The sequence below is a fragment of the Glarea lozoyensis genome (genome assembly GCF_000409485.1).
Source record: "Glarea lozoyensis ATCC 20868 chromosome Unknown GLAREA15, whole genome shotgun sequence".
NCBI classification, from domain to species: Eukaryota; Fungi; Ascomycota; class Leotiomycetes; order Helotiales; family Helotiaceae; genus Glarea; species Glarea lozoyensis.
Genome location: NW_007360989.1, coordinates 1907533 through 1925546, shown reverse-complemented (window position 1 = coordinate 1925546; position 18014 = coordinate 1907533). Strand labels below are relative to the sequence as shown.

The 18014-nt window shown below is 46.0% G+C and overlaps 6 protein-coding genes across 6 annotated transcripts; 3 read left to right on the top strand and 3 right to left on the bottom strand.

Annotated features, from left to right (window-relative positions):
• Positions 1-1161: 1161 nt before the first annotated feature.
• On the bottom strand, positions 1162-2864 carry GLAREA_06448 (Protein kinase-like (PK-like); the record flags this gene model as incomplete). The annotated part of the gene is made up of 2 exons (XM_008081861.1): positions 1162-1457; positions 1520-2864. The coding sequence occupies 2 exons, from the start codon at positions 2862-2864 to the stop codon at positions 1162-1164; spliced, it is 1641 nt and encodes a 546-aa protein (XP_008080052.1).
• A 308-nt stretch (positions 2865-3172) lies between these two features.
• GLAREA_06447 (Protein kinase-like (PK-like)) lies at positions 3173-6899 on the top strand (the record flags this gene model as incomplete). Its single annotated transcript, XM_008081860.1, has 3 exons — positions 3173-4281; positions 4332-4419; positions 4476-6899. The coding sequence occupies 3 exons, from the start codon at positions 3173-3175 to the stop codon at positions 6897-6899; spliced, it is 3621 nt and encodes a 1206-aa protein (XP_008080051.1).
• Positions 6900-7384: 485 nt separating this feature from the next.
• GLAREA_06446 (uncharacterized protein) lies at positions 7385-8476 on the bottom strand (the record flags this gene model as incomplete). The annotated part of the gene is made up of 1 exon (XM_008081859.1): positions 7385-8476. The coding sequence occupies one exon, from the start codon at positions 8474-8476 to the stop codon at positions 7385-7387; it is 1092 nt and encodes a 363-aa protein (XP_008080050.1).
• Positions 8477-12046: 3570 nt separating this feature from the next.
• Positions 12047-12583, top strand: GLAREA_06445 (uncharacterized protein; the record flags this gene model as incomplete). Its single annotated transcript, XM_008081858.1, has 1 exon — positions 12047-12583. One exon carries the CDS (start codon positions 12047-12049, stop codon positions 12581-12583), a length of 537 nt encoding a protein of 178 aa, XP_008080049.1.
• A 1857-nt stretch (positions 12584-14440) lies between these two features.
• On the top strand, positions 14441-16877 carry GLAREA_06444 (uncharacterized protein; the record flags this gene model as incomplete). Its single annotated transcript, XM_008081857.1, has 2 exons — positions 14441-15471; positions 15524-16877. The coding sequence occupies 2 exons, from the start codon at positions 14441-14443 to the stop codon at positions 16875-16877; spliced, it is 2385 nt and encodes a 794-aa protein (XP_008080048.1).
• A 383-nt stretch (positions 16878-17260) lies between these two features.
• On the bottom strand, positions 17261-17992 carry GLAREA_06443 (Bet v1-like protein; the record flags this gene model as incomplete). Its single annotated transcript, XM_008081856.1, has 1 exon — positions 17261-17992. One exon carries the CDS (start codon positions 17990-17992, stop codon positions 17261-17263), a length of 732 nt encoding a protein of 243 aa, XP_008080047.1.
• Positions 17993-18014: the final 22 nt, after the last annotated feature.

Below are 18014 nucleotides of genomic sequence, written 5' to 3'. Positions count from 1 at the left end.
CAGGAATTGCGCATTAAAGAAAAAACGAAATCAAGAGGAAAGACGACTTGATTCGTGACATTAAAGTCTTCGTATCAGAAATTTAAGATGGGGGTTAAACAAAGAAACTATAAATGTTTCGAAACATACCCGGTTCTTTGTGAACAAAACGTGTATACGGAAATGGATGGAAGGTCATTATTCACTGACTGAGTTCTTTGTTTCAATGGATGAGGGTTTTAGCGCACGTGTGATTAACTAGGGGGGGATTAAAAAGGTAGCGTGGATTTTTGACATGGAGGTGTGGTCGCTTAGCTGTAAATAAAAGTAGTGAAAAGGGCAAAAACTTGTTTTAAGATTGACTTATGCGACAGGATAGTCTAAATTAGATAAATTGACTGTAGAAGAGCTCGAAGAGAACAGTTGCAAAAACTATAGAAGTCTTAGTCAAGTTGTTAAGATAAATTCTTTGAGGCAGTAAACAATGAAGAGGGAAATTTCTTGTTAATCAGTTGAAAAAATCTGGACTTCTGCTTTTCATGAAGAGAAAACATTCGTGGAGGGAAGAGAAGAAGGTATAGGTGATTTCCAACTAATTAATAGAAGTCTAGAGGAGATCAGGAATATCTTTGGCTTACCTATCACCTTGTTGTTTTGGCCTGTGACTGTAAGAGCGTATCATTGTAACGATATATCGTTGTGCAAATTTGAACGAGAAACTGGATTAGTTTCGGGAATCTCAGTAGTTTCTCGGCCGATGAGATGGGGATTGCGGTTAATATTAGAATTATTGTGATATAGATTTAGTGAAAGGCGAGCGCGAGATTCTTTCAAAGCGGGGGATCGCATCGTTTCGTAAGCTTAGCAGGTAGGACATACTAAAATAACTATGTGGTATCTAAGTGAGGAGGTTGCTTGTAACTTTATGAATAATCACTAAGTCTAACTCTTTTTGAGAACTGCTCAACTTTTATATAAAATCGTGTCAAGAATAATTGTTAGATAATGGTATAATAAAAAAGATAATCTATTCTATGTAAAAGACGTAGAAATCGCTCTTATTAAAGGATCTAAAAGGTTTTATACGATTTAATAAGGATTTAGAAGGCCTTCGTTAGTATGTCTACTAAAATGTTAGAATATTTCAGCTTTTTACAACAATATTGTTACCCTTCTAAATCGTTATACGACTGTAGCCAGCTCTTCCAAATTTTCTAAAACACATTTTCTGAACTTTTCTTGCAGCTCGGAATCCAATCTATCGTCCATATCAGCCGCAATCCCAAAATCGCCTTTTAAACATCTCACTACCACTTCACGGAATTTTTCGCCACATCGATGAGCTAATCGTCGTTCGGCTTGCTTGAGCAAAGCTCCACTGATAGCAGTAGGGATTTGCTTCACAGCTTTAAAGTTGTTGCCGCCCATCGTCTCAGCTGGCTCCCAAAGCCCAATTTCCAGGAGAACAATGCCAAGTGCTTGTACAAAGTTAGCGCTACGAGAACCCAGCAGTCAACAAAGAATGACTTGTAATGCTTACAATATATCTCGTGGTACTTGGTGAACGTTTTGTTGGGAATGCCCCAACGGTCAGGGTGTCTGTAGACGTTTTGCGACAGCAAATTATCGTATGGACCAGAAGAAAAGTCGTTGGTTAAGCGTGAAGCCTCGAATCCTACGACGAACGGAGATGTGAATTCAATTCCCAGACTGCGGTCCGTGTCACTGCTAGTGGGGGAAAAAAGGACGTTTGTGCTACGGAAGCTCTTATGGATCCAGTTTACCGAATGGAATAGCGACATCGACTGGGCCAACTGGAAACATAGCTGAAACCGAGCTCCTAGTGACGGCTTTTGGACTTGTTTTGATGTGTACAAAGACAAAAGATGAGCGGGCGGCTTGAGCGATACTGTTGGCAGCTGAAACAGTAATTGGAATTCGAGGCGAGGAAAGGTGGAATCAACATAGCCCAAGCAGTGTAAGGCTCGGAACCTTGAGTCTTTCTGCTGGTTGAGGAGACAAGCGAGTTCGGCGAAGCGTCTTCGCAATAAGCCAGGTAAAAAGCCGTCTGAATTCGGGGTATACGGCGCATACTCGACTAGCACAGTTTCGCCCTCATAGTCGGATAGACCCCGGCACGCATCATCGAAGCGTCTAACGTCCAATTGGAGAGTTTCAAGCTTCATTTGAGATGGAAGTTTCGCATCGTCAACTAGGAGCTTTCTCAACCCAACACTTTCAGCCAACCCTACAGCCTGCACATCGCTGTCTGATTCTAGAGCCTGGAGATTGATACTATACTCAAGGAATGGAAGTGGCCACCAGACGTCTTCGAGAAGACTCTTGATGCGAGTCAACCAGTCTTCAACCTGAGAAATCAGCCTTTCAGATCGCTTTTTGCCTCGAGCTGACCACACCAGGCTTCTCCAGCGGCCGACTCTGATCTCTGGTGTCGTGACTAATTCATGGTTTGCATCCTCTTTCTCAAAAATGATTTGCAGCTCATCCAAACTCAAAATGTCACCTGTGCTAGAACCAGACAGTTCTGACGATGTCTGGCTCGATTGATACGAAGCTTCAACTGCGTTGTATTCAAAAAGTAGCTGAGGAAATTCGCGGAACATATGTAAACCTAGGCGCTGTGTCTTCACCGGAAGTGCGTCGAAGAGTCTGCCTTTGACGAACGAGAACTTTTCTTCCTGGAAAAGGACCTTTTGAAGAGAATCATATCTATTCTTGAGCTCCGACAGCTTCAAACCATTCTCGCTGGCAGCCTTGCTGGAGTGCCGAGCATCGTGAACGAAGGTAATGGCGAAGTCAAGCAGCTTGATGGTTGGGTCAATAAGTGAGATCGTCGCCAGAGCGAGGCCGGCAGCTAAAGCCATACTCTATTGTCAAATTGAAGGTCGCTGCAGAATACAATAGACGTTTTTGTTTTTATTGAAATGAAGATATGGGACCATGAATTTTCGAGTAGCGTCATGCGATTACCCAGGCCTGCGTGGTTATTGGTCGTGTTTTCGATCGGGAAAGCGCAACCAAAGGCGATACTATCATGTGCACTCCTAATCTGGCTGGCTGCAGCAAAGCCATTTTCCTGCAAGGCTATCGAAGAATATTGACGTTTCGCTATCTTGCACTCTACACATACACAACTTGGTATACTGTCGCCCGCTCACTTATATGAGTAAACATGGCTTCAGCCACTTCAGCCGTCACTCTACTCTCAGGCCTTTATGGTCTACAGCTCGAATCTCCAACCGCCGATGACGCCTCTATTGACAGCGAACAGAATGACCACGATAAGATTCAAAACTGGCCATCATTTACTTCCCTTCTTACTACAGTCGCATCTTGTGGTTTGCGGCAATATAACCAAGGCCTGTTTCTCGAGGGCCTTCGCATATCTCGCCTCGGCGAGGGCCTCGATTACAAAGTTGATCTCTGTGAAGATGCTACGAAAAAAGAGCTTGTCATAGTGAAGCATGTCAAACTGATGCTGCCAGCGACAGAAAGCCGCGAAGAAGTCGAATCACCAATCATCCGCCGTTTTCGGAAAGTGCAGACCGAGATACGTATCATGGCTCATCCACCTCTCTTAAAGTCCAAATATATCTTGGATCTTTTAGGGTATGGCTGGGAATACGCTGAACAAGCATATATGTCGCCATTCTTGGTTGTAGGGTATGCTTGCCACGGAACCTTACGTGACTTCTTACGCCTGACTACGCGCCAAGACGTTGCTCAAAAACAGGACCTGACCGAAGATATTGCTCAGGGACTTTACGCGCTACATCACTGTGAGATCGTTCATGGAGATGTCAAGATGGAGAATGTTCTGGTCTGTGAGCATGAGCCAGGAACGATTTGTGCTAAAATCGCCGACTTCGGTTCTTCAATAATAGGGGCAGCAAAGTCTAGTAAGATAGAGTACTACGGTACCGCAGAGTACCATGCTCCAGAGCTCCGTGTCTCCACGACTTTGAAGGGCGACGAGGCAAGAAGCAGCGCGCTTGATAGAGCGTATTCGCTAGATGTGTATGCGTACGGCTTACTGATATGGGAGATTCTGCTTGATGGAGCGAGATTCTTTCATAGACCTGGTGTACACTTAGCGATTAAGAGGAGAGATTACGACGTTGTGCGCGAACTCGCGTTAAAAGATTGTTATTCCACTGTGGCCGGACGGGTTGAAGTGACAATTTTCAACAAATTGATCGAAAATATTTTACAAGTTGATACAGACTATCGGTGGAATACGTTGTCGATCTTGAAGAACATCAGAAAGTTGGAGAATGAGAGGTGAGAACTGCTCAAAGCCTTTCGGAACATTTGCTGATCTACTTAAAAAGTACCCCAGGACAGACGATCGTTTTCTCACCTCTCCAACCATTTAAAGCGCTCCCGAGCGGGCTTGACTTGGATGACTCCCCCATAGAGGTAAATTATCTATCAAATTCGATTTTTGCTTGAGCATTGTGCTAAACCTTAGCAAGATTTTGGACTTGCTTCAAACTGGGGAGATTCTTGACAATAATGGCAGTAGTGAGAAGCTGAGACTTCCACCGTGGGATTTGCAAAAGGCCATTGCGTCTGGGTTGATGCAGCAAGTCACCTACAAATCTTCGAAAATAGTAGGCAAGAGTGCTCTCCATCTAGCTGTGTGTTACTTTCTCGGCTTTGGGGTAGAACGCGATATTGATCAAATGTTACATTGCATGAGAATGGCAGCTGAAGCTGGCGTGATGTGCGCATGCAGCGTTGTTGAAAGACTTCATGCAAGCTTTTCTCGTCCCTACAGTCTCGATTTCGAAGCGATACAAGATTCCTACTGGAAAGAGCAAGCATCCATCGTGACAGAAGCACTGGACGCTGTTGAGCACGAGAAGCGAGCCATCATTGCTCTAGACGCTCTTGGTGATGCAGATGATCAGGAGCAAATATCCATTGTTATTAAATCTATGAAAGCAGAAAGTTATACGACACCCTGGCACGCCATTGACATGGTCTCTCAAAGACGCGTATTAACTGGCATGGCCTCGCAACCTGCTCTAGGAATCCATCATCTCGCATATCTTGGTATGGTCGATGAATTGGCTGTTCAGCTCGAAAGTGGTACCAAAGATTACGAAGATGAAGAAGGGCGCACAGCAATTTATATGGCCTGCTGGGGAGGCCATTTGAATGCTATCAAGGCCCTGTTGTCTCATGGTAGTGATGCGAGTATTGCGGATAGTGATGGCTATACACCTCTGCACTTTCTTGTCATGCTTCCGGAATCTGATGTTGAAGAAGCAGTCCAGCTCATTATGAGTTCAATAGCGAATGTCGATATTAACGCATTTACATCTGAACCACTGGTTTTTCCCGAGGGGTGGATGGAGATTGTAGGAGCACCAATCCATTGGGCGGTTGCCTCTCACAACATTTCAATGATCCGAGCTCTGCTGAACCATGGAGCGGATATATTGACGTGGGAGACTGGAAACTCCCCCATTCATTTGGCTGCCTCGCTACATTACCACGATGTTTTGGAACTTCTGCTCGATAAAGAGAACGGGTTCTCTGTCAATTTAGTGAAACACATGGAATCTCCCTTGTTCTGTCTAGATACAAGCGATCCCGTCTGGCGAACAGTAATCCACGGCAAAAGCTGGAAAGAAGCAATTTCCCACACGATTGATGTTCTGGCTCAACACTGGGATATTAATGAGCTTCTAGAACCTGAAATGGGCTTCACTCCTCTGACTCAGATCTCTTCGCATAATAAAAGCGAAGTTGATGTTGAAATCGCAGCATATCTTCTGAAAAAAGGCAATCCAGAAACTCGCCCAAGGATTTTCAGCGCCTTGCAATTTGGGATCATTGGTTTGCGAGACGCACATCTGTCATCTCATGCCAAAATTGTGCATCTGATGCTTGATGCTGGCTGTTCGTCTAGGACCGAAAGTAGTGCTTCTCAATATACCGATACTAGGTTTAAGCCAGGCTGGAACTCTCTTCATTGGGCGATCAATCAAGGCAATGTTTCGGTCTGCCGGCACATCCTCCAACGAGAACCAGATCTAGTCCACGTCCCGACCAACGATGAGTTCGGAGATTCACCTCTTCATTTAGCGACAAGTAGCGGCACTCCTGAACTCATAGATCTTCTTCTTGATTGCGGCGCAGATCCTGCTGCAGAATCGAAGAAGTCCAGCCTCACAGTTCTGGGGTTCTATTTGAGCGACCAACGTACAGAGCCGAATATGTCAATCTTGGGAAAACTTCTCCAAATCAGTGAACCCAACAACTACATTGCGTTCAGTAGAGAACAAGAGCGATGGACATTTCTTCATTATCTCAGCGTTCGCGCCTCGCTACTCAATTTAGAAGGCGTCCAAGGGCAATGGCTTCTACAGAAAGTGCTGAGCGAATATCCTTACATTAAAGTACTACTCGACACACGAACAAAGTTTGGATGGACAGCTTTGCATCTTGCAGCATACAATGTTGGCTATTCCACAGCCCGTATCTTACTTGAAGCTAGCGCAGATCCACTTCTCGAAACACCGGGCAATAGTGCGCGAGCATTGGATATCGTGATGGAAAGAGGCCGACACTCACCTCCTGAGAGTGTTCGAGGATCAAGATCTTCAATTGAGGCCCGCTGGCTTGACCTGGCGTACAAGACAATGAAGATTTTGTTGAAGTATATGGAGAAAAATGATATGTTCTTTGAATTGTCAAAATTGCATCTGGCGGCTTATATAGGATATCACAAGAAGGTAATACGATTGATAGAGAAGGGAGCAGATCCAAAGGCAAAAGCAGATGGAATGACACCAGCGGAGTTGTTGAGGTCTTCTCTTGGCGGGAGGGTAGACGAGAAGTTCCAGAGAAGAGCAACGCGTGTTTTGGAGTATCTTGATGGCCTTTAACAATCTAGAGACTTAGGAAAAAGCTAGAGATGATATATATTGAAAGAGTAATATCTTAATAAAAACTTTAAAGGCTTACATAGGAAAAAGTCGTAGTTCCAAAACTGCACATAATGAGAGCTTCGATCGGGTCCAAAGACCTGAGAAGGGTTTGAAGTGCGTATTTGTAGTAATTTAAATCAATGAAATCCAATAAGTGAATGTAGAAGTTACCATAACTGCGACGCTTCGTTGCGGTAAATGCGATGCCTCACGAACCCACACTTGGTCAATTGCTTTCCACTTCTTTTAGTATTGATGGTTGATTTGTGGAAAAACAAATAAGGTCAACAGATTTGGAGTGTAATTGGGCTGCCCCAGATGGTATTGAAATCTAATCTCCATCACTGATCCTCTAAAACGCCGTATGACCGTTCCAAACGGTCGGGTATCGAACGGTATAAATCTAAAATACAAACACAATAATCAGACAACCCATAATCATATCAAGTATACTTCGCCATAGCACCGTACCACTGCAACAAACTCGCAACTAAAAACGCCCAACTACCCCACAGACTAGCCAAGCCAGCCTGCAACGCGCCGTCCGCAGTTTCCAAAAAGTAAAGCGCCGATGCAAGCGTGAAGCCGATACTTCCAATGGTATTCCAGAGTCCGACGTGCCAATCCAGTGACTTGTGTTTCGGGAGATACCATTTCTCCTGTGCGTCGATGGCCTGCATGACGGAAGCGGTTGTGAACAGCACGCCGCCCAGGGTGCCGGGAAATAAGTTGCCTAGGAAGAATGTCGGTCGGTCGGTGAGGTCGAGGACGCCAGGCACAGCAGTGATGATAGCGAGCATAAAGATAAAAGTACCGATAAATGTGACTGTAGGACTCATGAAGCACAAATCAGACCAATAGAAGGAGGTGAACTCCCGTAGCGATGGATACCAGATGAAGAGAGGACTCCCGATCAAGGCAAGTCGCGATGGTGGTGCTTGTGTTGCTGCTTTGGGAAGATCCGGTGTTAATGGCGGACTCGAAGACTGTGATAATTGTTGCAAGGTCATGCTGCGCAAGGGGTTGTCGCTCTTGGTATTTTCACGCTTGAAACTGTCTGCGATGCTCGCTGCTTCAACATCATCAGGACGCATACCAACCGTCATCACGAATTCTCCATCTCTCTTGAAATTTAGACCTTCTAAATATCCCACCCATCCACCTAGTATGAAAATCACACCTCCGACGATTGCTGTGGCTGGCGCTGCATGGGATGTTATCGTAGGAAAGGCGAGTTTCGGGTTGACGGTTGGTATGACGAGCATGAACCCGTTGATGATGAACATGGCTGAACCCCAGGTGAAGACGAAACCAGTCAAAAACGAAGTATCGCGTATGGGAAATCGAGTACACATAAGTCGCAGACGGTGCAGCACTCCATCATGTAACGTGATTGTTTGGGTCGGGAAGAGGATGTCTGGTTGAAGATTTTGATTTGTAGAATGATTGTCGACTCTGATAGGACTTGTGGGATTTTCGTCCCCGTCAAGAGATATTCGAGAGCCTATCTGATTGTTGTTATCGAGTGTTGACATTTTGGTATAGTTATGACGGCCTCTTTGAGAGAGTAGGGAGAACACATCCCTCCATTTTGAAAGCGACATCTTCTCTTTAAGGGTGGTTTTCAAATTGAGTTTTTAGTCCACCCCGCAGCACTACTGTTAAGCCAGTAGTGCTGGGTTACCCTGCTTCTGCTTCTAGAAGCCCAGAATGAAATTTCAGATTCGTGCAGGCGAGACCAGCGATGCGAGTGATGATGTAGATACCGAGATTTAAGACCGCAAAGTACCCGAGAGATGGGGCAAAAGGCTTCGGTCAAAGCCGATCCTCACTCACGACCAGACCTTTGACCAATTATGTTTCGAGATAGAATAGGGTTTAGCCCGTCAGTAAATCCTTAAGGGTTGGCACGCAGATGCTAAGTGGTTTAGCGGTTCCTCACGTCTGGGCCGAAGTCTTGGGGGTAAGATTGCCGCCGGTGGTCCTGCTTGCATACGATCCTTCATACGACGGGCCAGAATCTGGATGGCCACGACGTAGCAGAGAAATGCGCGTGGTGAATGATGGGGCTATGTCTGTTGTACAATCATTAGCATATATAGATAAACTGAAGTATCTCTACCCTACTTGATCTGAATAATATGAGTTTTCATCCAACATACCCGCACTGTGGACCTTGGTATTCGTCCGAGTAGTATCATTGTTCTTGTGGACCAGAGAACTTCATCGGCTTTATTCCTGGGCCCAGTATATTGGATCTTCTCATCCAATAATGCCCCCAGAATGCACAGCCAGCAGCGGTAAATTTTTCAATCCGAAAAGCGTCGTCAAACTCTGTTTCATCGCGTTGGATGAAGCCAAAATGCTCCCCAAGACTCGACCAAGACCGGATAATGCCGGGATCACTGTATTCCCGCAAGACTGCGATGGTGTATGTATCGCGATATTCTCACGTGGAATGATAGCGAAATATTCTTATCAAAGAAGCATGTTGTTGCTTTTGGCCATCTCGAGACGTAGGAAGGTTGATGCTTGCTGGTGTTGTTTGTTGCATGAAACATGAATCGACACAGAGCATCACCATAATAGTGGGTCTTTCCGTCGAAGTGGATCGGGTACGTGTAACGTGATCCTGCTACCTGAATCGCTTCGGACCGATCGGTTGCCGGCCCTCACGGCCTCTCCATTTTCTTTTGTTCCCAAGTCCTGCGAGGAAAAGGGTCAAAAGTTAACCACCATCAAGTACTTGCGTTGATTCATCAGTTACTCTCAATGAGAAGGGTCTCTCAGAATCATGTCTTGCTAATACCCAATATTAAACAAATGTCCATTCAAGTCCTTCCACTTTCTACAACATTTCTCCCGAATCCTCTGTCGCAAGCATATGCCATCCAAAACTCTAAACTTCCAGCATAAAAAAGTCCATTACGACCTCTGAGACGAATCCTAAAGTCCTCTAACTAATCCTTATCTGGGCAATCTACAGCCACATTGGTGTATACAGTGTGAGGATTAAGGCCCATGGGTGCCAGCTTCCACATTATTCGCAAATTCGGACCTCGAAAATTAAGCAGAACCGGGACGACCTGTTTTTTAAAAGACCTATCGTAGTTGGGACCGTACGCAACACTATAATCAGTTCTATATTGAAAGCATACTTATGAAGGTAAGTTTATCGTGGCGCTATCACTTATTCTCTAATCGCAATAGAGGTTCCTCTTGTAAAGAATAATCCCAATTCAACATAAACTATAACGAGACGGTAGTTCTTTGATTACATGGCTAAACAACTTGAGGTAATACCACCAAGAAGTATCGCCTAGTGTTGTTGCTGTAACTACTCTGGAGTTGTAGTTCGCTCACCATGAGTCTATGTCGATCTTCATCTATTATCATTTCTCCCAGCGGCGCAATGGATCAATGAAAGGGCTTTCAATACTCTATTTTGTTGCAAATAAATAATGGTACGTTGACTTCATATAGAATCGATTATATGTCTACAGTAATTCTCGAGATAACACAGTTTTCTTATTTTCTCTAACAGCTTTCCCAGGTTCTGCTAAGCGAGATTCTTGAAACCCACTTACTCCCCCCTGTTCTTTACGATAGCTAGAATTGAAAGATATAAAAAGTACACAGTACTGCGAAAGTCTGACTAGTATAAAAATTGGGAAAACTGGTTTTATGTAAATGCAGTTAGGTTGTAATTTCTTGAGCCCTCTTGGGTAAGACTTCCAACTGCGGTGACGAATACTTGCAGTGACCTTTAGATCATGTACCTTCTTACCGAGTAGCTACTACCAGAAGAGCTCTACACACCAAAGGCGTATGCTGGGTAAGGTTGAGAAAAGTTTGGTACTATTCTACCACGGTGATCACATAAAACTCATAAATATTGATGACAATTGCAAACAGTGTTGTCAAGCCAAGCTGAGTTGATATTTTCGAAGGCATTTATTCTGTCGTATTCACGAACACGATAAGTTGATGAAGGTGGTGGAACACATTCTTTGCAGCTATATCCGAGAGTCCACGTGCCATTTGCTACACGGCCATAATCGTTGAATAGGAAATAGACGCATTTCTACTTGTCACATATACGCTCGAAAATCAATCGTATTCATTTTCGAACTAGGTGTCGATTTGTATAATGAAAGCATCGATATAATTAGCCACAGTTTTGTCTGCAAGAATAATTTCGTGTTTGATGGATTTTATGCTCAACTAGTGCGAAAGTCAGTTGTTGCTACAGAATCATGCCCAAGATTGCTCCTTCAGATTCTGTAATACATTTCAGGTCAGGTCTGCTTCGGTGGTGATTTATTGGTAGAATCTGTGTGTTCCGTAACTAAATGCTATTTTGAAATGTGATTTACGATGTATTGATATGTTAAAATATCGGGGTGCGGAGTGAGATGATATAAGATGCAATCGTGACCATCTTGTAGATGCGCCCCGGTTGAACAGGTGTGGACAAGCCACCGTTAATCCGGTTGAAGTCACTCTCAGCTTACCCCGCTGTTGGTGCAGTTTATTAGGGTTACAAAGTTGTTGGCAGGTTGTTGGATGTTTACCCAGGCATCTAGGGGCCTCCAATCAGACAGGCATCACTCCAAAGGCATATATAGTAGGGAAACCAATTCTTCCAAAGGCTCAAGGACCAAGCTTACTTAAACTTGTCAGTATCTGTTCTCGCTCTATCCTCTATAGCTCGCTAGGTATTGGCCCAGAACGCCTCCCCTCTTCGCTCCCTGTATTGTTCAAATCTCCAAATTATGGCTCGTAAAAAGGATACAGGGTGGAAGTTTACAAAAGGGATAATTACCTGGACGCGGTTTTATCTCCCGGAAACCCAGGAGTGGCCGATGTGGTCTTCAGACTACTCCAACATCTATATCGGTCCCCTTTCGAATGTGCCAGGCTGCCGCCTCATGGACGTCTTTGTAGGACGGATGGTCGACCACCCTACACGGGCTGCCTATGTCATTGGTAAGGTTTATCTGCTTACGTTTGCGGTGGAGAATATTTAATAAGATGTAGACTGGGAAACACTAGAAGACTTAGAGACCTTCCAGTCCTCTCCCGCCTGCGCAGAGTTTCTACAGATGCTCCCTGAGTACGATGTCGATAACTCAGACGTCTCTATCGACTCTGGCTTTACACTGAGGCGTCTAGCTTTAGACGATGCCTCGTCGTCGTCGTCCCGCTTCCTTGCACTGAATTACGTCTCTGAGGTCTCGACACCTACGGTCGAGGGCCGCGTAACCTTTACTTCTCTCTTAGTACCGGGTAAAGTTGAGGAGCGGGCTATGTGGAGAGAGAGCCTCAGCTGTTTTCAGACCCCAGACCCGCTCTGGAGTAATTCATCTGAGCTGTGGTTCTGGGTACTGATGGAAGACGACTCAATGCAAGAGAAATTTGGGAAGCTGGAGCAGAGTCAGCAGACACAGGGGGAGAGCCAGGCTCGGACAATCTTCTGCCACTTTACCGTCTGGAGATATACTAATGCCGACCCGGAGGAAGAAGGGGCAATTGCGGCAGACCCGCAGGCGTGGAAGGAAGAGCTAGATGGGGTGATGCCTCCGGTTACAGCATGGCATCAGGAGCGTTGGGACTTTCGTCCAGTGCCGGAATTAAGGTAACGAACGATGTTAAATGTATTGAGTGCTTTGCAGTAATGTTGAATGGGTCTGTGTAATGAATTACGATACTTGACTGTTTGAGTTCTATTCAGGAGTCGCTGATTATCTGGACCTCTGATTATAACCGCGAATTCAGGTTATCTCAATCGAGTATGAATACACACCTATAATGATATAAGCAACGATTAATGAGGGCGATAGACTTTGAATGGTAGGCTAGTAACCTTGATTTTAATCGTACCACTGGCTTTGTTGACTACCAGCCAATTACACATACGAGGAAAGGACGCTTAAGGGGTAGAGGTAAAGCCGAGTAATAAGGTGTGTGAATTGAAAGAGTCATAAAGTAGTCGGTTGAGCAGTCACTGCGCAGGGACGGCTTCTCAAGAGTGTGAAGGTGTTAATTGCAATAAACATTTCACTACATTAGCACTCGTACATGAGTACATTAATGGGGAAAATCCCGTTGGGGATCCTGAATCCTTGGTGTTTAAGTGGGTCTCGGTAGCAGAGAAATTTTCGTATCGACAATCAGAATCACGTGATATACTTGACTCCGCATCTCCTTTCATTACTTCAGTGCAAAACGCTCTTCTCTACTCCGTATTCTCCTTCATCTTATTACATTATTCAGGTCGAGTTGAGTTGAATTATCCCAACAGTCACACTATACGCAGACGGTATCGATGAAGATGCTGGACTTAGCGCCGTCAAATCCGGAGCTTCCTATCGATTGCGCTGGTTGATGGCCATTTTGGCGGCTGCGATTCTTGACCAAACCAGCATTTGGTCGATAGAATGAGCATACTTGTGACCGTGGTCATTCGAGAGCAACAGATTCGAGGATAAATATCCTACGCTCAGTCGAAGAAGATGAAATATTCAACATATCCAATACTGCCTCGGCGGTTCGATAGGCACACTATTGCTACAAGAAGCGCAAACCCAGTATCGACGAATTTACCGGTGCGGCTCATCTGCCATGGTTACTTCGAGCTATAGCTACCTACTCAAGTATTGAAAACGATGTACAATGTCGCTTAGTGGTCTTTGTTTATTTTTGCTCCAAGAGTCGTGGTGACGGCAAGAGTACAATGACTTCGCACGGCTTCAAAAGCTTTGCGCCAACTTGGTGCAAAGAGCAAAGAAATGAGAACTCGAGTTTATTTATTTTAGGCAGATCTGGATGGCTCCGCCAAAGAGGTTACACGTTAAGTACTTTTTGTGTTGATTTGCTTACCAACGATGCCTCTTCTCCGCATGTTGTACATCCCCTCCCTTGAAGTATCGGAACGTTCCAACGCTCGTATTTTCATGTACCGAATTGGGCTACTTTGCGACTCTCAAAACCCCACAAATTGATCGGCTGCAGATGTTATGTCAATCTCATTGGTGTGCTCCTGCAATGCTTCGGGATTTGGTCAGTGAAAGCCTTACGCTTGGTCAAATTTATCGATTTGGGCACTGCACGCCACGTTCATGCGGTTACTAGAACATGTAACTCGCCAGAATATGGTCTCAGTGCTATTTCGACCCGTTTTGTCGGAAGTGTGAGCGCTCTCAAGAATTACCGATGTCTTTAGACCAACCATGAAGCTCAAAATTTCAGGTGCGGCTGAGTGGACATATGAGACCTGGCACATTTCGCGTGTTATCTCAAGCCACCACCCCATTATTAACGCTTTCGAACACAATTCCAGGGTAATACGATTTTCTTTTGGAATGTGGGGGGTTCGCAGTGAGGCTTTGACGCCTTTTCAGCGCTACCCAGCGATCCTTGATTAAGCTCAACTATCCCCAGTTCTTGGGAGTTGAATGTTCTCTTGGAAGTCGATATTTGACGGGCTCTAAGCCAAGATGCCGTTCGATTATGATCAGTACCAGCAGAAGGTTAACACACTCTCGACCGAACAGCTTCATAAGGAATGGGAGAATTATACTCGGCAGATTGCTGGGGGAGCGACTTCCACGGCAACTTCAGTTCTCTTTTCACCGCTAACAGCTGGTGTTTCTTTGATTGGGCTTGGAATAGCAGCACCTAGAATTCATAATGCACGAAAGAAGAGAGAGATCATCGAGGCAGGACTCCAGGCTAGAGGAGACACTCACAACACAAGGAAGCGAGATGTCGCCGCACCTATGGCTGTTGCCGGAGTCATCAGCGGGTTGACGCTAGGATTGGCAGGCCCGGGTGCTGAGATGTTAGGAGCAGAAGCTGGCGCAAAGGGAATGGAATACATCGTAGCTCATGCGGCTTTGGATGGAGCTGGTGCTGTTCTTGAGCAAAAACATGACGATCATACCAAGAAGAAAGCAGAGGCTAAGTTACAACATCAGCAACCAGGTTTCCAGAAACAGTATGCTATGGGTCAAGTCACGCAACCTCAGACGATGGGATTGCAACCGATGATGGCAGCTCCTCAGAATCTTGTCCATCTTCCTGGAGTTTATGCGCCACCAGGAATGGTGGCCATGATGGTACAACCTACGAACAACACGCAACAACAACAACTACAACAGTTCATGGCACCTGGTCAGAACCAAAGTTTTGCACCCTTAGGAACGTCAACAGCAGTCCCGCAGTATCAACAAGTAATCAACCAGCCAGGATTTATCCAGCAACAGACTCCTTCGGGTCAAGCAGCTCCCCCGTATCAGTTAACATACCAGCAACCTCAACCAGCAATAGCATCATACATGGGAGGTTCTGTAGTAGCGGCAGCGGCAGCATATCCTTCGGAGAAACAGGGAGAAACGTATGCTGTACAAGCAGAAACACAAGGATATCCACCCTCTAATTCTGAACCACTGCCTCTCTATTCTCCATCGATGCCTCTAGCGTCCTCCAGCGAGAAGCCACCAAATCAATCCGTCGAAAATCCTCACATGTTAGTAAATATCCGAACTTCTGTTTAGAACGTGTGAACTAACCATACACAGTATACTGAATGAGCTGCCAGCTGAATCCCAGATGGGCAAGTCTTCAGAAGGAGTTACGAGCACTGAAAGTGCAATGGATCAAGAGATTGCTATGCTGAAGGCACGCCTGTTGCAAATGGAGCTGGAAAAGAGAGGATTATCATTCCCTCCAATTAATATTGGCAAGGTTGCACCTGAAGCTCCTATGTCACCACAATTGACAGTCGGTCTTGGTTGTTCAGACCATGAAGCTTCTCGAGCAGCAACGCCGATGCCACCATCAGCAACCCCTGTGCAAGCTGCTCTATCCTCACCTCCACCTGCAATATCGGGCTTTGCTCCATCACCTATGAGTACACCTCCACCGATGTACGATAGTTCTGTCCAAGCTGGGCCGGCTTCTCCACACGCACAGCAGATGTCTCCAGCACCGCCATCTGGTCCTCCTCCTCAGCATCTACAACAAATGTCACCACCTCCGCCTCCAGGTCCTCCTCCTCAAGTCTTGCATACACCTACACCACCACCAGGGCCTCCTCCCCAAAACCTACAGTTACACACACCTACGCCACCACCCGGTCCGCCGCCTCAAGTACAACAACATCATATACCTCCACCAGGCCCTCCTCCCCAGAACATGCAACAACACCAGATGCCAGCTTCTCCACCACCTGGGCCTCCACCTCAAGACCTACAACAACACCAAATGGTGCCACCTCAAAACCAACCACAAGCACAATACCAATTCCAGCAGCCGAGCTATACTACAGTTCAACCCCCAAAACCAGACTATCAACGCAACGACAGCGGCTACTACTCCCAACCCCCATCCCGAAACCCATCCGTCACCTCAATACCACAATACACTCCAGCACCCACTTCACAATACGCCCCAACGCCCGTGTCCCAATATGCAGCCAGCCCCGGACTGCAATCCCCAATATCTCCTCAGTCAACAGGAGCGAGTCTCTACAACCCTTCCCAACACCGCTACAGTATGTCCAGTCAATCCGTCTACACTCCCGCTTCCACACCTGGTTCAGCATTGTATTTCCCTCCTCCGCCCGGCAATACCAATCTCCCCGCTGTTCATCCGGTTGGCAAACAGGATTACTTCGGACAGGCTAGAATTAGTACGCCGCAACCGCCTATTTATCAACCGCAGCCGCAGATGGGACAACCGCAACAGATACAAGTACAGCAAATGGGACAGCCACAACAGCCTCAACAGCCACAACAGATGTATAGTCAACCACCGCAACAGCAGCAGGTGCAAGGGACGCAGGGATGGCAATGGGGAGCACCACAACAGCAATTTGTGCAGCAGCCGGTGCAGACGGGATATCCTGTGCAGCAACAACAAGTTTGGCGTTGAAAAGAATCATGTTTGAGGTGATCAAGTGATGTTAAGTTATGGATGTTGTTAATTTGATGGGAGCCGTCATGTTTAAGAGCGAAATGTTGAGGAGTTGTATTGGCGTTTGAGGTAGGGTAGCTTGTTTGGAGTATGGTTATACCGCGGAATATACCTTAGAATCTGAATATAAAATAATTCATTATTAAGAAATAGTCATGACAACCACATGAAATGCGCTGTGGAAACATGGACTATGTTTGCAACATTGCTAGAGTAGCATGATGTGAAACTTTATATGTCCTATGCTTTGACTTTTCTAGCCAACCTCTACTTATACAAGTGATTTACGCTATCTTTTATGTACAACAATCACACTCTCAACCCACCCATCCTTCCAAACCTTACGAAGCATTAGCCCTATCCGCCTCCGGACTATTCTCAGGCAAATTCGCTCCAGGCCCATCAAGCACCTTCCTCGCCCTCTTCTCAAACGCCTCAATCATCGTCCCCGCCAGTTTCGGCGCAACCGCACTACTCAGCGCCCCGTACATCGGATTCGCAAACTGGTACTCAATTGACAAATGCACCTCCGTCTGTTCCTTCGCCGGATGCTCTGTCATATCCGTCTGTGGTTTTCCGCTTGGTGGTTTGTAATGAAATGGCTTAAGCCGCCACTGCGTGTTCAGACTCGTGAATATCTTGTTCCCTGCCGCGGGCGCGTCAAGCGTCGCGGCGTGGTGTTTTAACGAGTCTTTTGGAAGAGAGGTTACGGCGTCTCCGCCCAACGCTTCGACTACTTCGCCTGGTATGCAGAATAACCGCGAAGTAAACGTCTCGTCCATGCCCCCCCAGCCAACTTTCAGATCGGCTTCTGAGGGCCACCTTTTTCCTTCTTCGGTCGGCTCAGACCATTTTGTTACTTTGGAGGATGTGCAGTAGGGAATGAATTCGGAGTAGCTGTCTATGTCGGCGATGAGACGGTATAGGCTGTTGGAGTTGTAGGGGAGGATTCGCAAAGCGGTTATGGTTTGGGATTCGGTGCCCGGGACGTTGAGGAAGGTTCTCCTTGTTTGGCGGTTGAGTGTGCGGAATGCGTGTTGGGGACGGAGGGTTTGGAGTATTGATTTCGACATTTTGGATGTGCTTTTTGGGTTG